This window comes from Macaca thibetana, chromosome 12 (genome assembly GCF_024542745.1).
Source record: "Macaca thibetana thibetana isolate TM-01 chromosome 12, ASM2454274v1, whole genome shotgun sequence".
Classification (NCBI taxonomy): Eukaryota; Metazoa; Chordata; class Mammalia; order Primates; family Cercopithecidae; genus Macaca; species Macaca thibetana.
The window spans coordinates 107,341,136-107,369,125 of record NC_065589.1 but is presented as its reverse complement, the minus strand read 5'-3'; the positions used below and the strand labels follow the sequence as shown (position 1 = coordinate 107,369,125).

The following is a 27,990-nucleotide window of genomic DNA, read 5'->3' as shown; positions in this document are numbered from 1 at the left end:
CCCCCCCCCCCCCCCCCCCCCCCCCCCCCCCCCCCCCCCCCCCCCCCCCCCCCCCCCCCCCCCCCCCCCCCCCCCCCCCCCCCCCCCCCCCCCCCCCCCCCCCCCCCCCCCCCCCCCCCCCCCCCCCCCCCCCCCCCCCCCCCCCCCCCCCCCCCCCCCCCCCCCCCCCCCCCCCCCCCCCCCCCCCCCCCCCCCCCCCCCCCCCCCCCCCCCCCCCCCCCCCCCCCCCCCCCCCCCCCCCCCCCCCCCCCCCCCCCCCCCCCCCCCCCCCCCCCCCCCCCCCCCCCCCCCCCCCCCCCCCCCCCCCCCCCCCCCCCCCCCCCCCCCCCCCCCCCCCCCCCCCCCCCCCCCCCCCCCCCCCCCCCCCCCCCCCCCCCCCCCCCCCCCCCCCCCCCCCCCCCCCCCCCCCCCCCCCCCCCCCCCCCCCCCCCCCCCCCCCCCCCCCCCCCCCCCCCCCCCCCCCCCCCCCCCCCCCCCCCCCCCCCCCCCCCCCCCCCCCCCCCCCCCCCCCCCCCCCCCCCCCCCCCCCCCCCCCCCCCCCCCCCCCCCCCCCCCCCCCCCCCCCCCCCCCCCCCCCCCCCCCCCCCCCCCCCCCCCCCCCCCCCCCCCCCCCCCCCCCCCCCCCCCCCCCCCCCCCCCCCCCCCCCCCCCCCCCCCCCCCCCCCCCCCCCCCCCCCCCCCCCCCCCCCCCCCCCCCCCCCCCCCCCCCCCCCCCCCCCCCCCCCCCCCCCCCCCCCCCCCCCCCCCCCCCCCCCCCCCCCCCCCCCCCCCCCCCCCCCCCCCCCCCCCCCCCCCCCCCCCCCCCCCCCCCCCCCCCCCCCCCCCCCCCCCCCCCCCCCCCCCCCCCCCCCCCCCCCCCCCCCCCCCCCCCCCCCCCCCCCCCCCCCCCCCCCCCCCCCCCCCCCCCCCCCCCCCCCCCCCCCCCCCCCCCCCCCCCCCCCCCCCCCCCCCCCCCCCCCCCCCCCCCCCCCCCCCCCCCCCCCCCCCCCCCCCCCCCCCCCCCCCCCCCCCCCCCCCCCCCCCCCCCCCCCCCCCCCCCCCCCCCCCCCCCCCCCCCCCCCCCCCCCCCCCCCCCCCCCCCCCCCCCCCCCCCCCCCCCCCCCCCCCCCCCCCCCCCCCCCCCCCCCCCCCCCCCCCCCCCCCCCCCCCCCCCCCCCCCCCCCCCCCCCCCCCCCCCCCCCCCCCCCCCCCCCCCCCCCCCCCCCCCCCCCCCCCCCCCCCCCCCCCCCCCCCCCCCCCCCCCCCCCCCCCCCCCCCCCCCCCCCCCCCCCCCCCCCCCCCCCCCCCCCCCCCCCCCCCCCCCCCCCCCCCCCCCCCCCCCCCCCCCCCCCCCCCCCCCCCCCCCCCCCCCCCCCCCCCCCCCCCCCCCCCCCCCCCCCCCCCCCCCCCCCCCCCCCCCCCCCCCCCCCCCCCCCCCCCCCCCCCCCCCCCCCCCCCCCCCCCCCCCCCCCCCCCCCCCCCCCCCCCCCCCCCCCCCCCCCCCCCCCCCCCCCCCCCCCCCCCCCCCCCCCCCCCCCCCCCCCCCCCCCCCCCCCCCCCCCCCCCCCCCCCCCCCCCCCCCCCCCCCCCCCAACCTCTGCCTCCCGGGTTCAAGCGATTCTCCTGCCTCAGCCTCCTGAGTAGCTGGGATTACAGGCTTGCGCCACCACGCCCAGCTAATTTTGAATTTTTAGTGGAGATAGAGTTTCTCCATGTTTGTCAGGCTGGTCTCAAACTCCCGACCTCAGGTGATCCACCCTCTTCGGCCTCCCAAAGTGCTGGGATTACAGGCGTGAGCTACTGTGCCCGGCTAAAGCAGCTTCTTTTATCCACAGACCTCTTCCCCAAACTGTAAGGAGGATTCAGCTCATTGATTTCACTTTATTTTAAAAGAAAATAATTGTTGATGTGTTAAAGTAAATGAAAACACAGTCAAGGGGGAGTGTAATTGAAAGTAATTTAAGAGTTCAATGGTTGATGACTATTTTCTCAGTTATTATGGTATCACTTTATTAACAGGAAATTCATAAATTAAGAAGTATGCAATATAAACCTTGTGGAATATATTAGGGAAACGTTTTTGATCTACGCAAGTAAATTGAGATAGACTGGGTGCACCTGTTCCTAGTCATGCCCAGGGAATATGTGAAACTCTGGCACAGGATGAACGTCTGTTGGTGTCAGCACAACAATAAGGAAACAAAGTTGGCAGTGGGGTGGGGAAGTGTTTGGTGGGCCGGAGCCACCATCTGCGGCCAGCTCCCAGCACGGCTGTATGTTCGGATACCCATCAACCAGGAAAGGGAGTCTAAGGCCTCCAGATGATTTTCCCCTTTCACAAAACCGTTGTAAAATAAAATACAAATCCTTCCTGAATGTTCCTAGCTTTTCTTCCTTTCGGAAGTTTTCAGTCAATGGGAAACAAAGCCTTATTCAAAGGATTAAAGCCATAGTCATTCTATTGTTTGGGGCTTCAATAATGTGGCTTTCCTTTCACAGACAGAATTTTCAATTCACAGATCATCTAAAAAACAGGAAATTTTGGGGAAACGTGCTTATGATAACAAACAAGGGATCTATCGTGTGGTATAGAAGTTTATACAGAGGCATCCGATTTTAAGATTTTTTTTTTTTTTTTTACTGTTCTAGGCTTCTGGCTGCATTCTAGGGAGATCATTTCTTAAAAGAAATAGCCATATGGCTTATAAGGTAAGACTACTCAGTTCCCACCCCAACCCCCAGGAGAGTATGGAGGAAGGGAAGCAGACTCTGGCTATATTTTTATGGCTGCACTCCAGGTAGTACTGCAGAGGCAACAGGGAGGCTCTGAAATGCCTTCTTCCCCCGTTATCCTCAGGCCTATGTTTCCCTCTTACCCCACCCAAGTCCTGGGCCCTTATATGGCAGAGGAAGGGAGAAGGGTCAGCAACATTGGTTAACAGGAATAGAGAATGTTCGAGGAAGGCAGTGGCAGGCAATAGCCACAGAGAGTCATAGAAGGTTAAAGAGGTTGTGGAAACAGTCACTTGTTTTGCAAGCAGTTCTAGTGGGGTTTAAGAAAGCAGCAGCACTTAACTGTGAGCAGACAAACTCACTTTGGAAACCTATGCAGCCACTTCTGAGTAAACTATTTTATTTAAGTTCCTCATTTCGGTGACAATCTTTTAATCCTTTGAGCTGTATGCTGAAAAGGACACTATAGATCATCCTGAAAGATAATTTTTAGTGTCCATGGTTCCCCACCATGATGATTTTTTCCTCGGCGCCTATCTTCCCCCATTCCCTTTACCTTTTATTCATACTTTTCCCTGATTGAAGGAAGATGGAGTCTATTTGCTTCCTAGCATCTTCTGTGGCTCTTCGTACTGAAAGTGTGATCTGGATTCCAGCAGCAGAACAGCAGCATCTTCTTATGAGAAGTGCAGAATCTCAGGCGCCATCCTATGACTACTGAATCACAATTAGCATTTTAACAAGATCCTTGGCTATTTGCACGCACGTTAGTTTAGGAAGGCCTGATCTGTACAGATCTGCCCCACTAGTTCCAGTCCCATTAGTCTTTCTCGTTCTGGCCTCCAAGCCTTTGTACTTGCTGTTCTCTCTGCCTGGAGTGCTCTTGCCCCATCTAGTATGGCTGACTCTTTTATTTCAGCTTAACTGTTACTTCTGGCCGGGAGCGGTGGCTCATACTTGCAATCCCAGCACTTTGGGAGGTGTAGGTGGGCGATCATTTGAGCTCAGGAGTTTGAGACCAGCCTGGGCAACATGGCGAAACCCCGTTTCTACAAAAAATACAAAAATTAGCCAGGTGAAGTGGCACACACCAGTGGTCTCAGCTACTCAGAAGGCTTCAGAGACCCTGTCTCAAAAAAAAAAAAAAAAAGTTACTTCCTTTGAGGATGCTTTCCTGACCCCTCTATATGAAGAACTACCCCCAACCCAGCTACTCTCTATTCCATTACCCTGTTTTATATTATTATGGCATTTACTGTTATCTGAAGTAATTTTATTCTTTCATTTTTGGGTCTACTTTATTCAGGGTTGTGTGTCCAGTGTTCAGAAGAGTGCCTGGCACATCAAAGGTGCTGAATTAATGTTTATTGGATAAATGAATACAGTTTTGGGAATCATGAACTTTGAGAACCTAGGCCCAGACAATTCTAAGGTAAAATATGTCACCCTCTGAACCAGTCTGACAGCTTTCAGTTGATTGACCTGAGACCAGTGCTTCTGGGTGCCCAGATGAGAATATCAAACCTGGTCCCCTGAGCAGTTGCATCAATATCTCCTAGGAACTTGATAGAAAAGCAAATTCTTGGGCCTTTACCACAGACCTACTGAACCAGAGATCTTGGCAATAGGGTTCACCAATCCATGTTTTAAGGAGCTTGCCAGGTAATTCTGATGCACTGTCCCACACAATACCAACATCTTGCCAGTATGGAGAACCCACAGTATTCAAGGCTCTTTTACATGTATCACTGTTGTTCTGGACTTCATAAAAACCCTGAGAATAGGCACGGCAGGTGTCATTATTTCCCCTTTATAGATGAAGAAATTGAGCCCTAGGAAATGATTCCATTTGTGCTGGTAATGCTTGCTTTATCAGAATCACTTGGAATGCTTGTTAAATTGCAGATACCTGGGCTCTACCCTAGACCTACTGAATCAGAATCACTGGGGCTGGGGCTCTGGAAAAGAAAAAGAAAAAAGAAAAGACAAGCTCCCTAGGATATTCTAAAACTTTTTAAAGTTTGAGAACCAATTGCAACAGGAAACAGTGGAATAGATATCAGAACTGATAGCCCCTCATTCCTAAGGCGTGCTCTTGGAGAGTCTTGAGAAGAGTAAGTACTGATAAAGAATGACACTGACCTTTAATATCTTGTAGTGAAAATAGTTAAACCGACCTGGCAGTAATTCTTTTACCTTTATTAGACCCTAACCCTACTTGCTACTGTTGTAAACAGGGAGAATCAAACTCTAACAATGGACTGTTTCTTTGTCTATAATTTAGTTGTGTATAGAACCAACTAAATGGCCATCAACTAAGGTGTGGCAGGGTTTCCTGGTTAGTTTGTGATACAGGAATTTTTATTTATTATTAACAAAAATTTTTTTTTGAGACAGGGCCTCACTGTGTTGCCCAAACTAGAGTGCGGTGGCACCATCTTGGCTCACTGCATCCTCACCCTCTGGGGGCGATCTTCCAACTTCAGCTTCCTGAGTAGCTGGAACTACAGGAGTTCACCCACACACCTGGCTAATTTTTTTTTTTTTTTTTTTTGAGATGGAGTCTCACTCGTTACCCGGGCTGGAGTGCAATGGCGCGATCTCGGCTCACTGCAACCTCTGCCTCCCGGGTTCAAGTGATTCTTCCGCCTCAGCCTCCTGAGTAGCTGGGATTACAGGCACGCACCACCATGCCAGGCTAATTTTTGTATTTTTAGTAGAGACGGGATTTCACCATGTTGGCCAGGCTAGTCTCGAACTCCTGACCTCAGATGATCCACCCGCCTCAGCCTCCCAAAGTGCTGGGATTACAGGTGCGAGCCACCGTGCCCAGTCCTGGCTAATTTTTAAAAAACATTTTTTTTTGTAGAGACTGAGTCTTGCCACGTTGCCCAGGCTACTCTCAAACTCCTGGGCTCAAGGGGTCCACTTGCCTTGGCCTCCCAACATGCTGGAATTACAGGCGTGAACCACTGTGCCCAGCCTAAAATCAATAACTTTTAAAAATACTCCTCCAAATGGGCAAATAACTCCCAAATCTCTTCTCCTGCCCCAGCTCCCCCAGCTCCAGGCCTACACACTGAACTGCATATGGAACAGTTCTCTTCTAGATGATCTGCGGGCATCTTCATCTCAGTATGTCCAAATTCATTACTTTCTTTCCCACCCCATCCATTCTTCTTGCTGGTTACACTCTATCAGCTAATGACTATATGTATCACCCACTGTGTCATCTTAGCCAGGAATCTAGGCAGTTTCTGGATTCCATCCTGTCTCTGGATAGCTAACCAGTCATTTCATTGTACTCCTTAGATTGCTCTCAAATCACCACCCCTTACTTCATCTCTGTTCAACTCCAGCTCAAACCCTCATCATCTCTTGCTTGGGATGCCACGATGTCTTCCAAAATGGTTCCTTCATCGGTGCTTCTAGTTTACCTCATTTCTCCTCTTCCTTCCTTTTGGCTCTATGCTTCAGTGCTATCAAACTGCTTTCACTTTAAAAAAAAAAGAGTTTTCTATTTTAATTTCTGAGACACATGACACATCTATGTCAGTGTTAGGTCTGGGAAAGTTTCTATTACCTTCACAAGGCAGAAAGGACCCTTCTCTCTGGCAGTAAAAAAATCAAGAGAAGAGAGCTTCAGGGAGTTCAGTTGCTACCCAGCAGAAGCTTCAATTTCTAACAAAACTGTGAGGTTTCAAATAATGAAGGGGAACTTCACCCCAAGATGGTACTTACTTGGGAACATTTTCCTTCAGCTTTCCCTTGAAATATTCAAATATTCAACTTTCTTTCTTTCTTTCTTTCTTTCTTTCTTTCTTTCTTTCTTTCTTTCTTTCTTTCTTTCTTTCTTTCTTTCTTTCTTTCTTTTTTCTTTCTTTCTTTCTTTTTTCAAGATAGGATCTTGCTCTGTTGTCCAGGCTGGAGGGCAGTGGCACAATCTCGGCTCACTGCAACCTCTGCCTCCCAGGTTCAAGTGATTCTCCTACCTCAGCCTCCCTAGTAGCTGGAACTACAGGCATGCGCCACCACGCCTGGCTAATTTTTGTATTTTTAGTAGAGACAGAGTTTCACAATGTTAGCCAGGCTGGTCTCGAACTCCTGACTTCAGGTGATCTGCCTGCCTGGGCCTCTTGAAGTGCTGGAATTACAGGCAGGAGCCACTGCGCCCGGCCTCAACGACTTTCTTTTCCCCATTAGGATTACCTCCATTTTGGGCTCTTTTTGAGGGAGGAGGCACTGCATTCTCAGTCTAAAGCTGCTTTCCCTTCTTGGTGATGTTTTTTGCTTCCATGCCTTTGCACGTGCTGTGTCTGTTCTATTGATTTTCCTTTTCCCATCTCCCGTGTATGGCAAACTCCCTCTTGTTTTTCATGATTCTGCGCAAGGGTTCTTTCCTGTATGAAACCCAAACTGTCTACATGGAGAGACATCTGGCCAGCCCCCGCGTTGTTCCAGCCATCCCCAGTTCAGGCACCAGACATGTGGGTGAAGAAGCCATCCTAGATGCCCAGCCCCAGCTACCATCTGATGCAACCACACTGCTCACCCCGAGTGAGAACTGCCTGCAGGAGCCTAGTATTATTCTTTCTCACAGAACCATGGCAGGGAATAATAAATTGTTGTTGGAAGCCACTCTGTTTTGTGGTGGTTTGTTAGGTGGCAGTAGGAAACTAGAACACTATAGCTTTTTAAATTTTTTTTAATTTTTTTTAGAAAATAACTCGATATTCATAAGCAGAGCTTTTTAAGCTGCTTTTATTATTATTCCCTTCATATGAGTGCATTCTGCAACATAAGGAGATTTCTATCTCAGCCCTGAACAAGATTTATGATCTTGGTCAAGTCTCTTTATAATAATGTCACAGAACTTTACTTGCTTCAATTCTAATATGAAGGATTGAACTAGTTAATCAGTAAGATCCATTCTAGTTCCATAATTGTGGCATTCCCTTCTAACTATCAGGGAAAAATTGACTTATTCTTGGTTAAGTTGCAGCTTGCAGTAAAGTTTTATGGGCGCGAGAATTTTCAGCGAGGTGGTGAATGTCAGGAAAGTACTGACTCAGCACAATGCTTGCTCTCTGTTAGCTGGGAACAAAAATGAGGAGCAACCATAAATTTAATCCTTTAGCTCCTTCTCCCTGCAAAATCAGAAGACGTTTTATCTGTAACAAAAGACTTGAAAGAGGATTCTCACTTTTTCCCTTAAAATTTGTTACTCAAGTCTGTAGGTAACATCAGGATTTTTGACAGAAGATTCAGATTTGCATAGTTGACTCAGTCTCCGGAAGATCCCTACACTCAAATTCTAAGTTTAGGGCAAGTGAACTGAGTGATTCCTAGAGGAAATAAACTCTTGCCTGAGAACAACAGCTGAAGTAAAATCCCATAAGCCAGGAAAACAGCCACACAATTACAGTAACAGGTGGTCAGTTTCAAAACAAATTTCAAGGTCTGACTCGCCTGGCACCTGCTCTAGAACCACAGACAGCAGTTTGACACTGTCTGGGTCCAAGTTAGGTCACTCCCGCCACGCCATAAGGAAGATTAACTACCTTTATTAGCAGAGCTAAGTCATGGTAGGTTAGAGGACTGCTTCTCTGTGGCAGTAACCCCTGTGTTCCCTGTCTGAGAAGAGGGAATGAGAGAGAATTTGGGAACTGGACAGCACCTTGCAGATTAACCATTAGGTTGATGCAAAAGTAATTGCAGTTTTTGCCCGTAAAAGTAATGGCAAAGTGAAGCTGAGGGGAGCTAAGCGGAGATTTGCTCAGAATCACATGACCTGCAGAAGCAGAACATCCTACCCCCATTTTATTGTGAAAAAATTCAAACACACAGCAAAGTTGAAAGGATTTTTACAAGGCACAGCTTTATACGCTGGATATACGTAGAATTCCTGGATTCTACTGTTAACATTTTAATAAACTTGTTTATTTTCTAACTATCCCTCTATCCATCCTTCTATCACCTTATTTCCTGGATGCCTTTCAAAGTGAACTGCAGACATCTGTAGTCCTTCCCCTAAAGCAGCATAGTGTTTTTATTATCATTTGATAATTTAATACCTCAATTTTATATACACTGTGGAACCAGGAAACATTATAAGAAATCACTGGACCCCAAAAATATAAATTAGCCTTGGCTAGCCTGAAAGAGAACCCAATTTCCTAAGGTCCTAACTTTAAGGCACTTGAGGATTCTTACTAAGAGCAAATTCCAGAGATGACACAAACTAGTCAACACACCAGTGCCTATGTTTTTCCCTCCTCCTGGGATCCTGTCCTTTCCCCTTCCTGCTCCACCTGTTGAAATCCTCTCTTCATTCCTCCAAGAATGATCTCAGATGTCTGCAAGGAACATAAACCACTGTTACACATGTATTGTTTTAAGGAAAACAGTTATTTAAGAAGTCTGAACTGTCACCTCCTTCCCAATCCCTTCCTAAACCCTGAGTTTTAACTTTTCTCATGTTAATGTCCATAAACTTTCATTGCTATTTTTCGTCCCTCATTCTACCTTGTTGCAGTTTAGTGTTTTATTTGTTTATTTATCACAACTACTGCTCTTCCTCCTAATAATACTTATGGTTAATTTCTGTTTAAGGGACTATATCTTAAGATTTACTATGTGTCTTCTGCAGTTCTTCGCATAGAGTCAACGTTGAAGGACAAGCAACTTCAAATTTCCAAGCAACAAAATTATGTTCGGGTGGTTTTCTGAAAGCGAGATCTTAAGAACCACCTGTATCAGAATCCCCATGAAGAGCTTGTTTAGTGTGCAAATTTCTAGATTGTACCCCCTCAGAAATGCTCATTCAGGAGTTCCTGTTCTTTGCAGGGACATGGATGAAGCTGGAAACCATCATTCTTAGCAAACTAACACAGGAACAGAAAACCAAACACCGCATGTTCTCACTCATAAGTGGGAGCTGAACAATGAGAACACATGGACACAGGGAGGTAAACATCATGCACCGGGGCCCGTCGTGGGGTGGGAGGCAAGGGGAGGGAGAGGGTTAGGACAAATACCTAATGCATGTGGGGCTTAAAACCTAGATGATGGGTTGATAGGTGCAGCAAACTACTATGGACATGTATACCTATGTAACAAACTTGCACATTCAGCACATGTATCCCAGAACTTAAAGTAAAATATAAAATAATAATAAAAAAGGAATGCGCATTCAGGAGTTTTGAGGTGGGGGTTCAGGAGGCTGCAGCCTTAACAATTACCTCTGGTGATTTTTGACACAGGTAGCACAGCAGCCAGACTTGGAGAGATTTGTTCACAGGTCTGCATCACCAACTTTACTTTCTGTTAGGCCTTTAATCACTTTTTTTTTTTTTTTTTTTTTGAGACAGTGTCTTGCTCTATCACCCAGGCTGGAGTACAGTGGCATGATCTCGGCTCACTGCAATCTCTGTATCCTGGGTTCAAGTGATGCTGTCTGCCGCAGCCTCCTGAGTAGCTGGGACCACAGACATGCTCCATTATGCCCAACTAATTAAAAAAAATTTTTTTAGAGACAGGCTGGTCTTGAACTCCTGAGCTCAAGCCATCTGCCTGCCTCTGCCTCCCAAAGTGCTGGGATTACAGGGGTGAGCCACTGCACCCGGCCTTTTAATCACTTTTAAACCAGCAACCCTAATCTGCCTGTCCCTTGAATGGATCTGGATAAAGGTGTGGCAAACAAGCCTCCTGTCATGGTGGGGTGTGACAGTCACGGCATTACCCCTTCACCACATCATGTGCTGCCAGTCACCACTTCTGCTGTTGCCACCAACCCCCGCGTTTCCCTTTATCACTTCCCCCTTGCCACCACCAACGGCCACTGTCCCTCTGCTCCTCACCCTCCATAGCTGAGTCAGATCCAGCATTGGGCCCTTGAGGAAGAAGCCACTGTGGAAGGCGGGATGAGGGTGTTCCCATTCTACACTCACAAGCCCACAGCTGGGAGCAGAAGCACACCTAATTCTGACCCTGGCTTCTGAAGAAGCTCTGCAAACCTGGCTAGAAAGTTGGGCCTGTGGTTTGAGGTTCCTGCTGCCTTTGATTTTACAATGAGTGGAAATTGAGGTTGAGTAATAGGTCTCTTGCCCAAGTATTAGGGGCCACCACAAAGCATAGAGCAATGAAGGCAGGAGCTGATGACATGTGGTTGGTTCCCCCTCTAGGCCAAGTATCTCTGTATAGGGAAGGCGGACATGGCCATCTCCACGGTTTGGTCTTAGTGGAGTATCTTATATATACTGAAATTTGTTTTTGTTTTCAGGTGCTTAAAGGATAATACCAAGGAAAACTACAAGTGGGGGCAGTGAATGGCCAAAATGCCTATAATACCGGCACTTGAAGCCAGGAGTTCGAGACCAACCTGGGAAACAAAGCAAGATCCTCTGTCTAAAAAAAATTTTTTTTTAATTAGCTGGGCATGGTGGCACATGCCTGTAGTCCCAGCTACTCAGCTACTCGGGAGATTGAGGTGGGTGGATAGCTTGAGCCCAGGAGTTTGAGGCTGCAGTGAGCTATGATTGCACCACTGCACTCCAGTGTGAGTGACAGAGCGAGACCCTGTCTCTTTAAAAGAAAAAAAACTATGATTCGGAGTGTTGTTTTAGGAAGCATAACCTGCTTTATGTTTTGAGTTTAATATAACTTGAAATCAGTTAAGTCTCTAAGACAGTGCCAGCCTTGCCATTTTCAGTTCAACATAGATTTCTCTATTACAGTGGTTCCCAAACTTTAGGAGGCATCAGAATCAGCTGGAGGGCACAAAAACACAAATTTATGGATGTCACCCACAGTTTCTAATTCTCTCTCTCTCTCTTTTTTTTTTTTTTTTTTTTTTTTTTTTTGAGATGGAGTCTTGCTCTATTGCCCAGGCTGGAGCACAGTGGCGTGATTTCGGCTCACTGCAACCTCCGCCTCCTGGGTTCAAGTGCTTCTCCTGCCTCAGCCACCCAAGTAGGTGGGATTACAGGCATGTGCCACCACACCCTGCTAATTTTTGTATTTTAGTAGCTATAGGGTTTCGTCATGTTGGACAGGTTGGTCTTGAACTCCTGACCTCAGGTGATCCACCTGCCTCGGCCTCCCAAATCTCTGGGATTACAGGCGTGAGCCACCATGCCTGGCCTGTTTCTGATTCTCTAGGTCTGGAAAGGGGCCCAATAATTTTCACTTCTAACAAGTGGCAGGATGCTGCTGCTGCTGCTGCTGGTGGTCCAGGGACCACACTTTGAGAAGTATAGTACTGTGTGGTACTTACCAGACCACTTACCATACTTCCTGCCTGCCTAATTGTGTCACAATATAGCCATGCATCTCAGGCGTAGCAATTCATTAGAATTACCTGTGAAGCTTTTAAAACATAAGGTTTGGGTGGAATGCTCAGACCCTATCTTAGACCCAGTTAAGCCTACGGCTTTGAGGATGAGGCTTGGGTGTTTTTCAGAAAGATCCCCAGGTGATTCTAATGGATACCGAGGGTTGAGAAACACAGGCATATAGCAAACTCTGGCACTATTCTACCTTAACATATGATTCTCATTTGACAAATACATATTGACCACCTAATATATGTCTTGGAAAATGATAAAGTATGTAAGAAATGGTCCTTGACCTCAAGCAGAGATACATCACATGCCCAAATATTTAAACAAAAAGCTGGTGTGTGGGGTTTGTGCCAATTAGAGGACTAAACCATTAATGAAAACAGAAGGCTGGATGATTCAGGGTAAATCAATGCTGCACTTGATCCTCACATTGTTTGAGGTAAGTTATGTATGCCTCTGCCGCACATGAAACGTATCCCTTTGGTGGGGGAAATTGCTTATTTATTGGTTCATTGAGGATGTTCCAACTGATTCACCATGGTAGGTGTGATTGAACCATGGAAATGATGGAACATTAAATCAATAGCTAGTCAGCTGGTGACTATTCCTTGGCTAAGTATGCTATTAAGGTTCTGTTTCAGAAGTCCCTGTGCTCAATGGAGGTGAACCTTTCCATGGAGAAACACAACATGAATTATGTTAGAAAATACTTCAATCTGGGGTTTTAAATAAACAGTCCTTAAATATGTATAAAAATCTGAAATTATTTTTTAATCAAAGGGAAAAAACAACTGGGTCCAAAACCCAACCATATTTAGCTTAAAAACATATTCTTATTTGCATCCACTAGAATACAATATAATGTAATGATTCGATGACAGCTGGCCCATGAAGGGGAGAGTTTCTAGAAAGGAGGAAATACCCTCTTTGGGTGTTACTTAGGTATGAAGGGTATTATTTAATTCATTGTGTTATTTAATTTGGTTATATCTTTTTTTTGAGATTTTGTTTTCATGTTGGGGGTGGGGAGTTTTTCCAAGAATAAGAAATCTCATTGACAACAAAATGTCATTGTTTTTAAGAGAAGGAGATAAATACTTTTTAAACTGTTATATATATTTATTTACATTCAAAAAATGCTGGAGGCATCATGTTAGCAATTGCAGGGGATAACATGAATATGACAAAGCTGCTCTCAAAAAGCCACTTTGTAGAAGGGAAAGCTAAGTGTCTATTCCAAGCAAAATATGATATGATACATGCCTTTAGAGAGGAATAAATTTTAATGAGGCTTCAAAGAGTTGGAAGAAGAGGTCAAGGTTCAAAGAGCCTAAGATAAGGCACAGAACTGGGGTTCTGGTACAATGCATTACAGCATGGCCAATTTTCGAAGGCCAGCTGTTCCCAGTCAAACGAAGACTGAAGCTGAGGGCAGGTACAATCAATGGGAGAATGAGGCCACCCTCTCCTATTTTCCCATAGATGCAGTTTCAAGATCAATAGTTTTACAGTCTCATTTCGGGAAGCCAAATGAAAATGAATCTGAAGCATTCTTTTTAGTTCATTTCATAAGAATAAAATCCAACCTGAAGGATTTTATATGTTGGCTCTATTGCCATTAGTATTTGATGAAGGTGTTTAGCCTCATTAGTAATCAAAGGAATGAAAACTAGAATAAAAATTCAAACATTGTTTTTGGTCTATCAAATTGGTAAAGACTTAAAATGGCCACCAAGCATTGGGGAGGTTAGGAGTGATAGGCTCTCTCCTTCTACCTGTGGAATATTCCTTGGTTCACCATGACTGGAGAACAATCCACATCCTATAGCTCATCAAATCTCCTTCTAGGAATGTATTCCAGAGGAATAGTATGGACCTATGCAAAAATTTATGTACAAAATTATTCATCAGAGCTTTGCTTATTATTGGGAAAAATGACTAAAGAAATAAATGCCTGGCCAGGCGCAGTGGCTCATGCCTGTAATCCCAGCACTTTGGGAGGCGAAGGTGGGTGGATCACCTGAAGTCAGGAGTTCGAGACCAGACTGGCCAACATGGTGAAACCCCATCTCTACTAAAAATACAAAAATTAGCTGGGCGTGGTGGTGTGCACCTGTAATCCCAGCTACTCGGGAGGCTGAGGCAGGAGAATCACTTGAACCTGGGAGGTGGAGGTTGCAGTGGGCCAAGATTGCACCATTGCACTCCAGCCTGGGCGACAAGAGTGAAACTTCATCTAAAAAAAAAAGAAAGAAAGAAATGCCCCAAAACAGGTTAATAAATTTAAAAGGTATTATGCTAGGAAGGGAACAGTAGTGGTCCACTATGCCTAGAAACCAAGCCTAGTGGCTTAGAAAAAAAAATCTTCCAAGTGTTTTAGGTAAGTTAGTATTAATAATTCTACCCAAGGTCAATCCCCTCCCCTCCATTTCCTCCTCTTCAGATATTCTGTGCTCCTGCCAAATAGGACCACTTGCTATTTGTGTCCTGAACTGACCCTATACACTTTCTTGCCTCTCTGCCTTTGCTTATGCTTTCCCACTGTCTCAATGACTTTCCTGAATCTCTGAGGTCTCACCTCTGCAAGACCCAGTTGTGTAAGCCACCTTACATAATGTTATTATGATCTCCCCCTTCCTCACCTGGCCAGAAGGACTTAGTTCCTTCTCTGTATGCTCATAGCAATTTGTTCATTTTCTATTCTTCTCACCCTCTGTTCCGTGTTAGAATTACCGAAATATATGTGTGTGTGTATATATATTTTTTGTTTTGTTTTGTTCCTATTAGATTTTGAACAACTTGAGGGCAGGGGCCAATCTTGCTCAGATTTATACTTCCCAGAGTTATAAGGCATGTTGGGAAAATGATTGTTGACTGAATAAGCGAGTGAGTGAACGCAAAAGTGCACTTGGAGCCAAATGCTCATATTCTCTGCAGACATGGAATAAACTTGACAGAATGTGCTGAAGATGCTCTTTGATTTTTGTGTGGCATGAGACCTCAGGCTGAAACTTCTCATCTGAGCCATTGAGGGGAGCCTCTCATCTCTCCACCAGGAGGGGAGAACAGAATGGTAAACCACACTGCAGTTTTCCCCACTCTCAACCCCTCCCTGTCACCCCAATACTTAGTGGAAGAGGGATAAATTGGAAATTTTACCAAGGGAGAACTGAGGAAGACATTGCAATGAGGTAAGCGCTTATGGTTAAGTTATCAGCTCTTTTACTGTCTCAGCGACAGCACATTTGTCCACAAAATGAAGAGATAAGGACTGTCCATATAGTTGAGGGGCAAAATAAAAATAGAAACAAAGTGTTCTCAGTGGAGAAGAAGGAATGTGAAAGCGTTTTAATGATGCACATTGATTTCTACCCCCCCCCCCAGATTCAATGTACAGCAAAAACTCCATTTATGTTGATGGTGCAAATGCCTTGAGACTGGCAATGAGGAAGTTAAGCTGAACAGCCGAACTACTGTTCAGAATAGTCCAGCCTAAGTGTTGCTGAGGAATTTTCTGTCGCCACTGAGTACAAGTCATACCTACATGTCCTATTATACTTCACAATACACCTGCTGGCTTTCTCGGCCCTTCAGGAAATACCTTTGCTTCCTGAAGAATGCAACAAACAACCCAAAACACCACCAGAGCCAGCCAGCTGACACCAAACTGTGAACTGTTGTTCCCTCTCTGACAGGGTTAGATACTTGAGTGATTAATATTTGCAGATTGTGCTAAGGCCAAGTTCAAAAAAGAAAGTCATATATATATACACACACATATTTTATATATATACACACACACACATATACACACATATGCATGTAGAGTGTATGTAGTACGGATTCTTCTGTGTATGCATGTGTGTATAAATTCTTATATGTATATACTATATTGGCAAAGAGGAGATCATGACTTTTCTTTTTGAAAGTTCCCCAGTGTGATCAAATTAAACCTCACCGATATGAATCCTTTCTGCAGTAAACAACAACAAAAACTACTTTTCACCAACGTTCCTCTCCTGCCAAGTAGCAGTGATTTACAGACCCAACATGTGCGTGAATGGGAAATACTATATTTCCAGACATGGGTAATGAATAACCTCTGAGGGCTTGAACTTTTCTCCGTTCCCACAGACTGTATCCACAGAGCGGTGCTCTTGCCCTGAAAGGAAGGATTTGCCCCGGTTTGGAAGGAAGTGGAATAAATAGAACTGGAAATGGCAAGGTCACCTTTAATATCATACGAACTGCCTATTAACAAGCTTCACAATTGCTTTGTTTCTTCCTCCTCCTGTGCTATAAACAGGCTCAGGCAGAGCAAACTCTTGGAGCACACACAGTGTGGGAAGGAAGCTCTCAGTGCAGCAAGGAAGGAGAGGCTGCAGGCTCAACAGGGCCCATCAGGCACACCAGGGTTACAACTGTGTTATGGTGTGGTGGCCAGGAGGGAAAATGCTTGTTTTTCAAGGAAGGAACTATATTGTCCCAAATTCCTGTATATAAAATATAGGACAACAAGTTACAGTGGGAATATTTAATTGGAGCATGTGCAATAGCCGGAATATTTGCCTTTCACTTGGCTTTCCCATACTCTAAGTAGTATCACATGGTGGCTACATAAAGACAAAAAAGTTATTTTAAGAACCTTCTTCTTAGGACCCTGTTTAGTTGGCATTCCAAACACACAGAGCAAGCTCTTCACTGGCATTCTGCTTGACAGATTTTTCTTTCTTTCTAGGCTCCTTCAGGCACATTCTGTTGGGCTTCTCTCCACCTCCCCACTCTGCTGCTTCCCAGCTCTTTTTGAATTTCTCTCTGTTGAGGAGAGGGAAGACCAGCTAGGACATATGGAAAAGGCACTCACGAGGTTTGGATGACAAAGAGTTAGGCGACAGGCAGGTCTGGAATTTCAGTGCCCTGACTTTCAGGAATTCTTAGATAGTGCAATATATAAATCATCCTGGAAGATCTTTTGGGAACAGCACTGTCATTAAAAAACAAACAAACAAAAAACACCAGGCTGGGCCTGGTGGCTCACACCTGTAACCTCAGCACTTTGGGAGGCCAAGGTGGGAGGATTGTGAGAGCCCCGGAGTTTGAGATCAGTCTTGGCAATAAGGCAAGACCTGTCTCTACAAAAAATAAAAATTAGCTTGGCATGGTGGCACATACCTGTGGTCCCAACTACTCAGGAGGTGGAGGCAGGAGGATTGCTTGAGACCAGGAGGTCGAGGCTGCAGTGAGCCATATTCACACCACTGCACTCCAACCTGGGTGACAGAGCAAGAACCTGACTCAAAAAATACAAAACAAAACAAAACAAAAAAACACTCTGTCTCTACTAAAAACACAAAAAGTAGCTGGGTGTGGCATACACCTGTAATCCCAGCTACTCAGGAGGCTGAGGCATGAGAATCACTTGAACCTGGGAGGCGGAGGTTGCAGTGAACCGAGATTTCATCACTGCACGCCAGCTTGGGCAACAGAATGAGACTCTGTCTCAAAAAAAAAAAAAAAAAAAAAAGCATCTCAAAGAGAAATAATCTCATGTGGCTTAAGTGCGGATAATCAAAGGTAACATAAACCAAACAAAACTGAGTCAGTATTTGTGAATTGTTACTTATCCTTCTGTACGGATTCTGCACATTCAGTCAAGGTGTTTAGGAAAACCTCCTCCCTACTATTTTGAAAGTGTCATAGAGCCATGAACTGTTTTAATTTCAAAAGTGCAATTAAAAAGGTGTAGGAAAGATACAGTGAGTCTCTAAGGGGTAGAAAGAGAACCCTAAAGGGCAGTTTCTATCACATATAAATTTTGGCTACTTCTTTACAATTCTAGGATGATGTGAGTTCTCACCATTGCAGATAATGGGTTAGAGCCGAGCTGTTGTGGGAGCTGCTAGATGGAGCTAGAGTCGTTAGGTGGCCAACTATTTTGATCTGTGGCTAGCATGTAATATCAAGAGATTCTGATCTCTGTCTGGTAGATGTGTTAAATTAAGTGTCTGGGGAGTAGACATTGAGGCATCAGTCTAGAAATTCAAACAGATGTGCTCTACTAAAATGCTATGCTAGAATGAGCCTGACCAAGCTAATCATCCTCTAAAGTGCACTGCAATAGACAGAAGACATTTTCTCCCGGACTGTACGTGGGGTAGGATCGGGGGAGGATGAGCTCTTTCCTTTGTCCTCTGACCACCTAGAACAGCATGACTAATTTGCTTTGTCTAGCAATAAGAAATCTCACAATATATTTAGCAGCAGGGTTGACATGCACTCACGTTCATTTCATACCTTAATATTTTTTTCACCTTTTAAAAAATATGAATGTAGAGGATCTGGATTGAGAAACTTACCATGCTTTTCTCTCAGATGTTCTCTTTTCTCTGAAGACAGCAGGACCTCATCCAAAGATATCAGCTGTGCAGTTGTGCTGTTATTTCTTTTCAGGTGACAAAATAGCAAAATGTTCTCCTATGATGATGAAATTCAGATTTATTTTATTTTATTTTTTGTTTTCCCCTGTAGCTCTGTTTCTGGCAGGAATCTGACACCACTTACTCCCTGGGTAGAAACTCCCCCAAGTCTGAACTATGTGATTGCATGAGCCCTGCTCCTTGTTCATTAAGACTGCTCCTTTGAAATGGAATTGATGAATTTTCAGTGGCTATTTGCAGCATTTGGAATCCATAGGCATCAGGGCTTGATGCATGGCCCTCATCTCTGTGGGCTCCTGTGCAATGATTCTCATCTGTCTTAGTTAGAAAGTGAATTAATCTTGACCTTGGCCTTGGGGTGTGGTTCTCTGCTCTCTTACACATCTTCAATTCACTTTTTTATCAGAAGCACTTGTTTTAAGCCCAGGCTCCCCCAATTTTAATGACATTTAGACATTTGTCTTTAAATTACGTTTCTTCGCTTTTAATCAAAATCTATATTTCTAGTATTATATGTTTCCAGAAAGTTCTCATTCTGGGTTGTAATTGAATTACATGGATCATTAAAGCTTTGAAGGATGCTAATGGGCAGAAAAAAGAGACTTAACAAAAGTTATTATTAGGAATTACAAATCACTTAACATTTCAACATCACTCGTCGGATGTGGGCATTTTGTTGAAAGAGACTTTGTTTTGAACAGTGACAGTGCAGAATACCTATGGAAGAAATAAGCTTCCAACTTGATTTCTATTGTTATATATGCATAGCAAATTATTAATTCTATTCTAATAGGGTAATAGATTTAGAAATACTATTAGCAGAAAACTTGATGTATTAGGCAATACTACATACTACCTTAGTCTAACCACTCAACTGTGATTTTTCATCCATATTTTCTTGGGATGTAAATAAAATTGATATTGTACAACGAAAATAAAATTGCCCACTAGTCTTGCTTATTCCTTTGGTGGGCTGAAGAGTTAAACCATGGTGAATGGTGTTAGATAGGAAGGTAATGAAAACTTCAGTTAGCTTAGGATTATTCTTACTAGCAAGCATTAGTTAAAAGTTAAATTTAGCAAGTGGTTACCCAAATGTTAAAAGCATTTGAACTGGCTGGGCGCGGTGGCTCATGCCTGTAATCCTAGCACTTTGGGAGGCCGAGGAGGGTGGATTACCTGAAGTCAGGAGTTTTAAGACCAGCCTGGACAACATGGTGAAACCCCATCTCTACTAAAAATACGAAAAATTACCCAGGCGTGGTGGTGGGCTCCTGTAATCCCAGCTACTTGGGAGGCTGAGGCAGGAGAATCTCTTGAACCCGGGAGGCAGAGGTTGTGGTGAGCCGAGATCACGCCACTGCACTCTAGCCTGGGTGACAGAGTGAGACTCCATCTCAAAAAAAAAAAAAAAAAAAAGGTATTTCAACCATTCTCTCTGTGCTGCATAAGATATTAATAATAAAACATTACATGACTGAATTTATATTTCTACCTAATTGTATTGAGTTTTCAAATTCTTTTTTGTGTGTGTCTTAGACAGTGGCACATTGAAAGTACTACTTGTCTGAAACCAGCAACAGAAAAGCATTTCAGTTACTCAGAAAGTAGACATGGCTGGAAAAATCACACATAAGTGGTTATTCATGTCAAGTTTAAAGCTCTCAGGTTCTTCTGTCAGGCCACACAGGGCAAATGAGATCAACAGAATAGTTTCTTCCTTTTTTTTTTTTTTGACGGAGTCTTACTTGTTGCCCAAGCTGGAGTGAATGCAGTGGCACGATCTCGGCTCACTGCAACCTCCTCTGCCTCCTGGGTTCAAGCAATTATCCTGCCTCAACCTCCCAAGCAGCTGGGATTATAGGCATGAGCCACCATGCCCGATTAATTTTTATATTTTTAGTAGAGATGGGGTTTCACCATGTTGGCCAGGCTGGTCTCGAACTCTTGACCTTAAGTGATCCACCCTCCTTGGCCTCTCAAAATGCTGAGATTATAGGCATGAGCCACTGTGCCTGGCCCAACAGAATGGTTTCTAATAAAAATATTTACTACCACTGCATCCTACCCCATTCCCACTCAGTGTGCCTCTTACTTAAATGGCTGCCTTCACCCAGGCCACTGCAGGGAGGGCACTGACTTGGAAGGAGAGAACACTCACCACTATCTAGCCTTCACTCTGGTTATCAGTTGCACTTGATATGGCTATAGCTGGTATATTGCTCTAACAATGGGAATCATAGAAATTGTTAGTATTGAGTTGCAAGTCATTGGTAATGTTTTCCAAGGAATGACCAAGTTCTGTGATAATATATCCACAGACAGGAAAAAATACAAATAAGTTTAACGGCACATAGAAAAATACCATCACCTTGTACTGTTCATTTGGTGCCATCCGGGCATGTAAGGGAGAGAGAAATAAGATAAATTGGGTTGTGGGAGAAGCAAGCAAATAGAGAGAAGTTGAGAATTTGGGAGGGGCCGGTGAAAAAGAAGGTGGAAGGAGGAAGTACAACCAAACCCCGTAGGGTAAGTGGAATTGCTGTAAGAGAGATTTTCTTTTGAATAAAAAATGCGGGTACCTTTCAAGTACAAAAGGAATAGGAAAAGAAAGAAAATAAAACACATTGAAAGGTACAATTAACCAAAAAAGGAGGCAGAAGGTAAAAAGACATAAAATGGACCAAGACTATATCAAGTAACTTAAAAAATATTTCTTTAAAATTTTGTTTTGGTAGAGATGGGGTCTCCCTATGTTGCCCAGGCTAGTCTGGCTCAAGTGATCCTCCTGCCTTTGCCTCCTAAAGTGCTGAGATTACAAACATGAGTCACTATGCCTGGACTCAAGTAACTTTTAATTTAGCAGAAGGTTTCTTTTATTTTACTTCTTATAACTTATTCCTTAGAAAAAGGTCCCAGAGTTAGGGATTCAGTGGCCAAGGAACTACTCAAAGATAGTTGCCTTCGAGAAGACTTGAATTAAATGACATCTTCCTTTTTCAACTTAACTAGTTTAAGCAAGTTATTTAAAAATTGCGCCACAGTGTATAATTTCCCCCAAATTTCAAGTTCTGTTAAACTACTTCGAGGAACTGAGAGTATATTTTTATGTCATCTGCACACCAGAGTAATTTGTGAAGCCCTGGAAGGGAAATGTGATTTCTGATGGTATCTCAGCTTGAAACACATGAAGCGGAACCAGAGGTCACGCTCATAACCTATCAGGAATTAAAGGAAGTGATTCCACTTGAAAGACCCTAATGTATGTTAAGACTGAAGGAGACAGGTCCCTCCCTGGCTGGGGGAGAAAGGAAGAATAAAGGTAGAGAGATGGCCAAGGGGGAAAACAGTTATTTGCATTGTGCCTGAGTATGTGATTATCCTCTTGTGCCCTAAGTTCTGAATCTGGATGTCATTGATATCCTGTTCCAGCTTCCTCTGAATCTACTAAACTGTTGAAGCCAGAGCTTGCTTCCTGCCCCAAACTCACAGTGTAGGTTAATACGCGTTTTTATTGGACTGAGATCTCTGTTGCTACCAAGACTGAAAAGAGCAAGCTGAGGAAAGATGAAATTGACCCTCTGGGAGGCTGACGCCAACCCCAAGGAACGCCATGCTGCACCCTGCAGCCACCACACAGACCTTGCCAGGGAATTCTTCCTTGGCAGCAAGTGCTCGCTTTTGATTATTTGTTTGAAGAGCATAGGCTGGGTTTGGAACCAGCTGTCCCTTCTTTGCTTCCTTAGATCTTGTGTCTACCTCTTTGACTGCTTCTCATGATATCCAGTCGCTGCTGGCTTATTGGAAGGCAAGTTACCAATGTGCCTTATTAACAGTATGGCTTCTGGAGCCAGCCAGCCTGCGTTTATATACAGGTACTAGATGTGTGGCCTTGGGCAAGTTACTTAACCTTTCTGTGGCTCAGACTGCAGAATGGAGATAATGTCTCCTAGAGCTGCTGTCGGGATCAAGGTTAACATGTGTAACGTGTGCCTGGAACAGTGACTACAATATTAACTGTTAATATTATTATAAATCATCTTTTCCATAAGAATGTGGAAAAAAGGAAGGGCAAATTTGTATATCCAGTCAGTCCCTAGCATAATAGAATATTCAATGCTCCTTGAATGTTACAGGATAGTTTAGGTAGATTTGGTTTTAGAGCTCTGACCCACTGTTCACTCATTTATTCATTTAGTCCATTATTCAGCAAATGTTTCTTGAACTCCTACTGGGCACTGGGGATCTTGCTAAGTGCTGGGTATAGATGACAAACCAGAAGAAGATCTCTGCCTTTAGGGGGTTTAATGGTGGAGACTATCATAAAAGAATAAAGACAAGAATAAATTTATAATTACAATTTAATTACTTTGAAGGAAAAGAGTAGAGAGCTATGAAAGAAAAGAACCTTTTGTTGTCTTCAAGTCCTGCTGCACAATGGCGAAAAATGCAGGAAGATAGAAAAGAAATCGCATACGTGCTCCTCATATTGTTTTAATAAGTATGGGTGATCAAGGTGGAAATGTCTGTATAACTGATCTTTTACTGGTCTTTCTTATGCTTCGGCTCAATCAACACATAATGCTCTCTGATGTCCATGGCTGGTTAGCTCATTTGGTTAGCTAATGAGGTCAAGGTCAGAGGTCAGCATGGGTCAGCAAGCTTTTCTCTTTTCTGTGGCCAGATTGCACTCTTAACCTCAGCCATCTTGCAAAAGTGAACATTTGGTCATAGGAAAGCTGGGTCAAGAGAATGTGGATGGAGGAGTCCCAAAATTACCACAAATGCAAGCCTCATTGATCACAGGTGTCTGTTGGCATTTTCTTACACTAATGATAGCATGCTATATTTCATTGTTTTCTGTCACTAGAGTACTAGTGCCATTTTTGACCAATGTAGCCAATGATTTCTACAGTTTTTTTCCCCAGAAAGGAAAATATCTTTTCAAAATAATCAAACCACTTTTGAACATTATCTCTGATAGAGGGGTGTTGTAGACTGGAGCAGTCTATTTCTGATAGTAATGTAAAAATCACTTGGGGGTCTTTTTACAAGGCAGATTCTGCTGCAGTAGGTCTGGGCCCATAGGGCTAGAGATTCTGTGTTTCTACTAAACTCCCAGATGATGCTGTTGCTGTGATCCATGGACCACAATGAGAAGAACATGCAACTAAACAGACTATAATAAGTCAAAGCTAAGTCTAGATTTTAGCACAACACATACCAAGCCAAGGCATAGTGAATGTGACCACGAGTGCCACTTGGTGGAACTGTTTATTATTGAGGACACTTCATTGTTTATAGATAAGCTCTCCCCAAACAATGTTGCCTTTCAGTCTTTTTTTTTAAGTGGCATCCTGTTTTCCTGGGAGGGGAAGCATAAGGAAGAATTCAATACACTTTCATTTCAGAATATATTAGCTCCAGCTCTTTGAGCATTACACACACACACACACACACACACGTAATGCCATATATGAGCATTGATATATATATATAATGCTCATATGTATATGTAATGCTCAGAGAGCTAATTCCATGTTATACAACATAAAATGTCTTTGAAACACACACAAAGCCTTTGTTTTATGGAGATGATTTTAGTTTCATCTTCCAGTTATGCCACCATATGTGACAAGTGTGGTAAAAATCTTTGTGTCTTCTGTATTTTTTTTTTTTTTTTTTGGTAACAAAAGGAGACAGCGCCTTTTCCCACTGCTCAGATGTGGGCCTCAGAAGAGGCCTATTCTCCTGCTGACATGTCTGCCTCACTCCTATTGATGCTATGATGATCATGAGCATGAAGGTGCCAAAGAAACTGCTTCTCTGAGGAAATTTCCATGAGTGTGAAATCACGGGAATCAAAATTGATGGGAAAGTCCCTCCAAAAGTGTGACAATTGCCAGGATTCTTACAGGGAAAGAGCCTATGATCATCTCCTTCACCATTTAGTCAGATGCATTTCTATTGCTTTTGGAGAAAATTGCCAAGCTCTGTTCAGAGCAAAATGCTTCATTTTTCTTCAAGTATTTGGGTGGATGTATGTTTGTAAAATTTGAATTTTCATAGTTTAGATTATTTAGTCCAGCCTCAGCATTCAACAAGCAAGGACATCCAAGAACAGAGGAATGAAATGACCTTAAGATGTTACATCCAAGTTACAGCCGGAACCAGGATACAAACCCAAGTCTTCTGCTGCTTTCTATTGTACCTCCGTGCCTTGGACCCAGGGCAGAAGCTGAAAGCACATACATTTGAAGAAAAGTTTAGGATTGGCACATATCTTTGTTCCTCAATTTATTTAAGCAATTAATAAACACCCAATTAGCTACTACTATGTGCCTAGCACTGTTTGGCATAACATAAAGTAATTTAATATTTATTCATTAGTTCAGTTTTTCTGTTGGTAAGCTACTCAGAGATGAGTTAGGTGCCTTGGGCTGCTGAGTTAACTCTTGCAGCCCACTTGAGCTATTTATTATAACAAACTTCTGCATGCTTAAAACCTCCACCACTTTTTACTCTTCTGTCTCATCCCCCACACAAATCAGTGGCTAAGATTCTTTCCCAAGTGCCTCTTACATCACTTCTTTCCTTTCTTCATCTGCTTGTCTTGAAGGAAGGCCTTATATTACTCAACTGCCTGGTCTGTGGTTGAGGCTTGGAGCCCCTCCTCCCAGGGATCCCCTATAGCCCTGACTTTCTTTTCTCTTTTCCCTCAAAGCATTCTGGTTTTGCTCCCCTGAGTTTGCTAGGTAACTGAAGCTAGTGTACTATTATCCCCTTAGTTTCCTTCCCATAATTTTTGATCTAGACTCTTCCAAAGTTCTCCTAATTAGTGCTCCTGATCACAGCTTTTCTTCCTCCTATTTGTCCTATACATACCTGCTAAATCTGTGTTTCTACAATGTGGTCATTTGCAGACATGGCCCATCTTGCCTGGAACTGCACCTGAAACACTGCAGCGGTTAATAAGTGTCTCCCTCTTGTTTTTCCCTCTATCCTACACGTACCAAAGCTGGGGGAAGAAGTCTCTAGTGATTCAGTTTCCATATATGTAAAATGGGGGGTAATAATAATACTAACAATTTCATAGGGTTGTTGTGAAAGTTTAGCTATTATTATTAATGAGAAAATGCCAAGCTATGAAATAAATTTTGTTTTCTTCTGATACTTGGTATCATTTCATGTATGCTAGTTTTAGTTATTTTTTAACCAAATGGTAAATATCTTGAGGAGAAGACAATGTGTTGCCTGTTGGGCTTCCCTCTGAAGCCCAGCAATTGCCTAGTATGGGGCTGTGATCTCAGTGGGTACCAGGAGTATTGTTCAGCTGGGTCGTGCTCATACCGGCTACCAGCTAGGGACCATGCCCCTCCGTAGGATATCTGTTCTGATGGGTCAGTGCTTGTGCCACGTTGGTTGACAAATATTTGCACATCACCCCTGCTTGACTGATTTATGGTAACTGGAGTTTAGCCTTGACCAACTGAAAAAGTTAAAATAGAGGAAAGGTATATGGGCTTTGACTTTCTCCCTGCCACCCTCGTAATATGAATTGTGTATTAAGAATAAGTTACAATGTATGATTTGAATCCCTCTCATGACCTACCTTACTTCATTGTGACTAGGTTTGTGTTTGTTTGTTTGTTTGTTTTACAGAGTCTTGGTCTGTCACCCAGGCTGGGGTGCAGTGGCATGATCTCGGCTCACTGCAACCTCTGCCTCCTGGGTTCAAGCAATTCTCCCACCTCTGCCTCCCAAGTAGCTGGGATTACAGGAGCCCACTATCACGCCTGGCTAATTTTTGTATTTTTAGTAGAGATAGGGTTTTGCCATGTTGGCCAGACTGATCTCGAACTCCTGACTTTAGGTGATCTGCCTGCCTCGGTCTCCCAAAGTGCTAGGATTACAGGGGTAAGCCACCGTGCCCAGCCCTATGCCTAGGTTTTAACAGAATATTATACGGAGGGTAGAGGTAATAATTGGAGAAACACAAAGAGATGGCAAAAGGCTGCAGGAGCAAGGTAGACCTGGATTCCCACGCTGGCTGTAGCCAGCTTGCACTCCCACCGTTGACCTGCGGATGGCGCTGTGGGTGGAGCCCACACTTGGGGACCCCAGCTGAGGAGGCATTTCACATTGGTAATAGTATTTATTTGTTAATTTTTTTAGAGAGGGTCTTATTCTGTCACCCAGGCTGGAGTGCATGATCATGGCTCACTGCAGAGATCAAGGCTCACTGCAGCCTCAAACTCCTGGGCTCACGCCATCCTCCCACCTCAGCCTCTATAGTGGCTGGGACTACAGGCTCATGCCACCACAACTGGCTATAATTTTATTTTTATTTTTTCTAGAGACAGGGGTCTCACTTTGTTGTCCAGGTTGGTCTCGAACTCCTGGGCTCAAGCAATCCTCCCACCTGGGCCTCTCAAAGGGCTGAGATTACAGGCGTGAGCCACCATGTAAAGCCTGGTATTAGTATTTAAAAAGCTAGATAGCATATTGTTATCTTCATGCATTCCTCCCTCATTAAGTAAGGATTTCTATCAAATAGCTGATGTAAGAACACTCTTTGTCCATGTTACAATGTTGAAGAAAAATAAACTCATACCTTGGGATGTTTTTCCTTTGGGAGGAGACCCCTTTCAGCTTTTACATTAGGAACAATTGCTTCTTAGTGTGATTTGAAATCTCTTTTCCCACTTCAGCACTGAATTTCCCTGAATCCAAACATAACGCTGAACGCTAGGTTATGGGGTAGCGGGTGGTGAGTTACATGTAACTCTCTTCAGCGTTTGGGGAATCCCAAAGACTTCGTGCTGCCTCCTCCCGCTGAGTTTTGGGAGTTTAGCAGACACCATAGAAAAACTTCCCTTCAGCCCTCAGGTTTGAGTTCCCTAGCAACGGCAGCCTTAGAAACTTGAGAGAGAGGGATGGGGGTTGGGGAGATGGTTGAGAAAGAGATAAGAAGAGATGACTGAATAGGCCTGGGATTTTATGTGCAGTGCTTAATTTGAAAGTGAGGGGAGCGGGTGGGAAGGACTGCCCAAGCCCGCCGCCAGTGATCTCATAGCCGCCAAAAGGCAAGCGAGGGCCTGGCTGCCAACTGAAAGGAACAAAGGCGGTAGGTGGGTGGAAGTGGCGGAGGGAGGGAGACAACTCGTAAAGGCTGGCGAGGCCCAGCGTTCTGGCCCTGGGAGGGGACACATCCCAGCCCACAGAGGCTCCGGCCCGAAGAATGGCCTGGCGTGTAATTCAACGCAGGCCCAGTGACCACACTGGAGTTGTAGCCTTTTGTGTTAGCGACAACAATGGAGGGGGAGAAATCAGGCCACAGGCTCGCGGTGCAGACTGGCTGGTGCGGATGTGTCTTGGCCCTGGCGGCAACGTGAGCTGCCTGTCAGGCCGTTGCCCGGCAACTGGACGCCGCCCGATCCCGCCTGCAGAGCGCGCCGAAAGCCGCGGCAGCCGGGTTGAAAGGCAGAGCGGCGTGGTTC

At 45.7% G+C, this 27,990-nt stretch overlaps 2 protein-coding genes across 2 annotated transcripts in view; one reads left to right on the top strand and one right to left on the bottom strand.

Moving 5' to 3' along the window:
- DARS1 (aspartyl-tRNA synthetase 1) overlaps nt 1–27,990 on the bottom strand; it is a 1,211,452-nt gene that overhangs the window by 97,238 nt on the left and 1,086,224 nt on the right. The gene's annotated exons all lie outside the window — the stretch shown is intronic.
- LOC126932347 (basic proline-rich protein-like) lies at nt 42–27,242 on the top strand (the record flags this gene model as incomplete). The annotated part of the gene is made up of 5 exons (XM_050751046.1): nt 42–1,566; nt 6,025–6,134; nt 7,104–7,293; nt 22,237–22,365; nt 27,202–27,242. Coding segments are annotated over 5 exons (1,995 nt in total), but the record flags the coding sequence as incomplete, so codon positions are not given.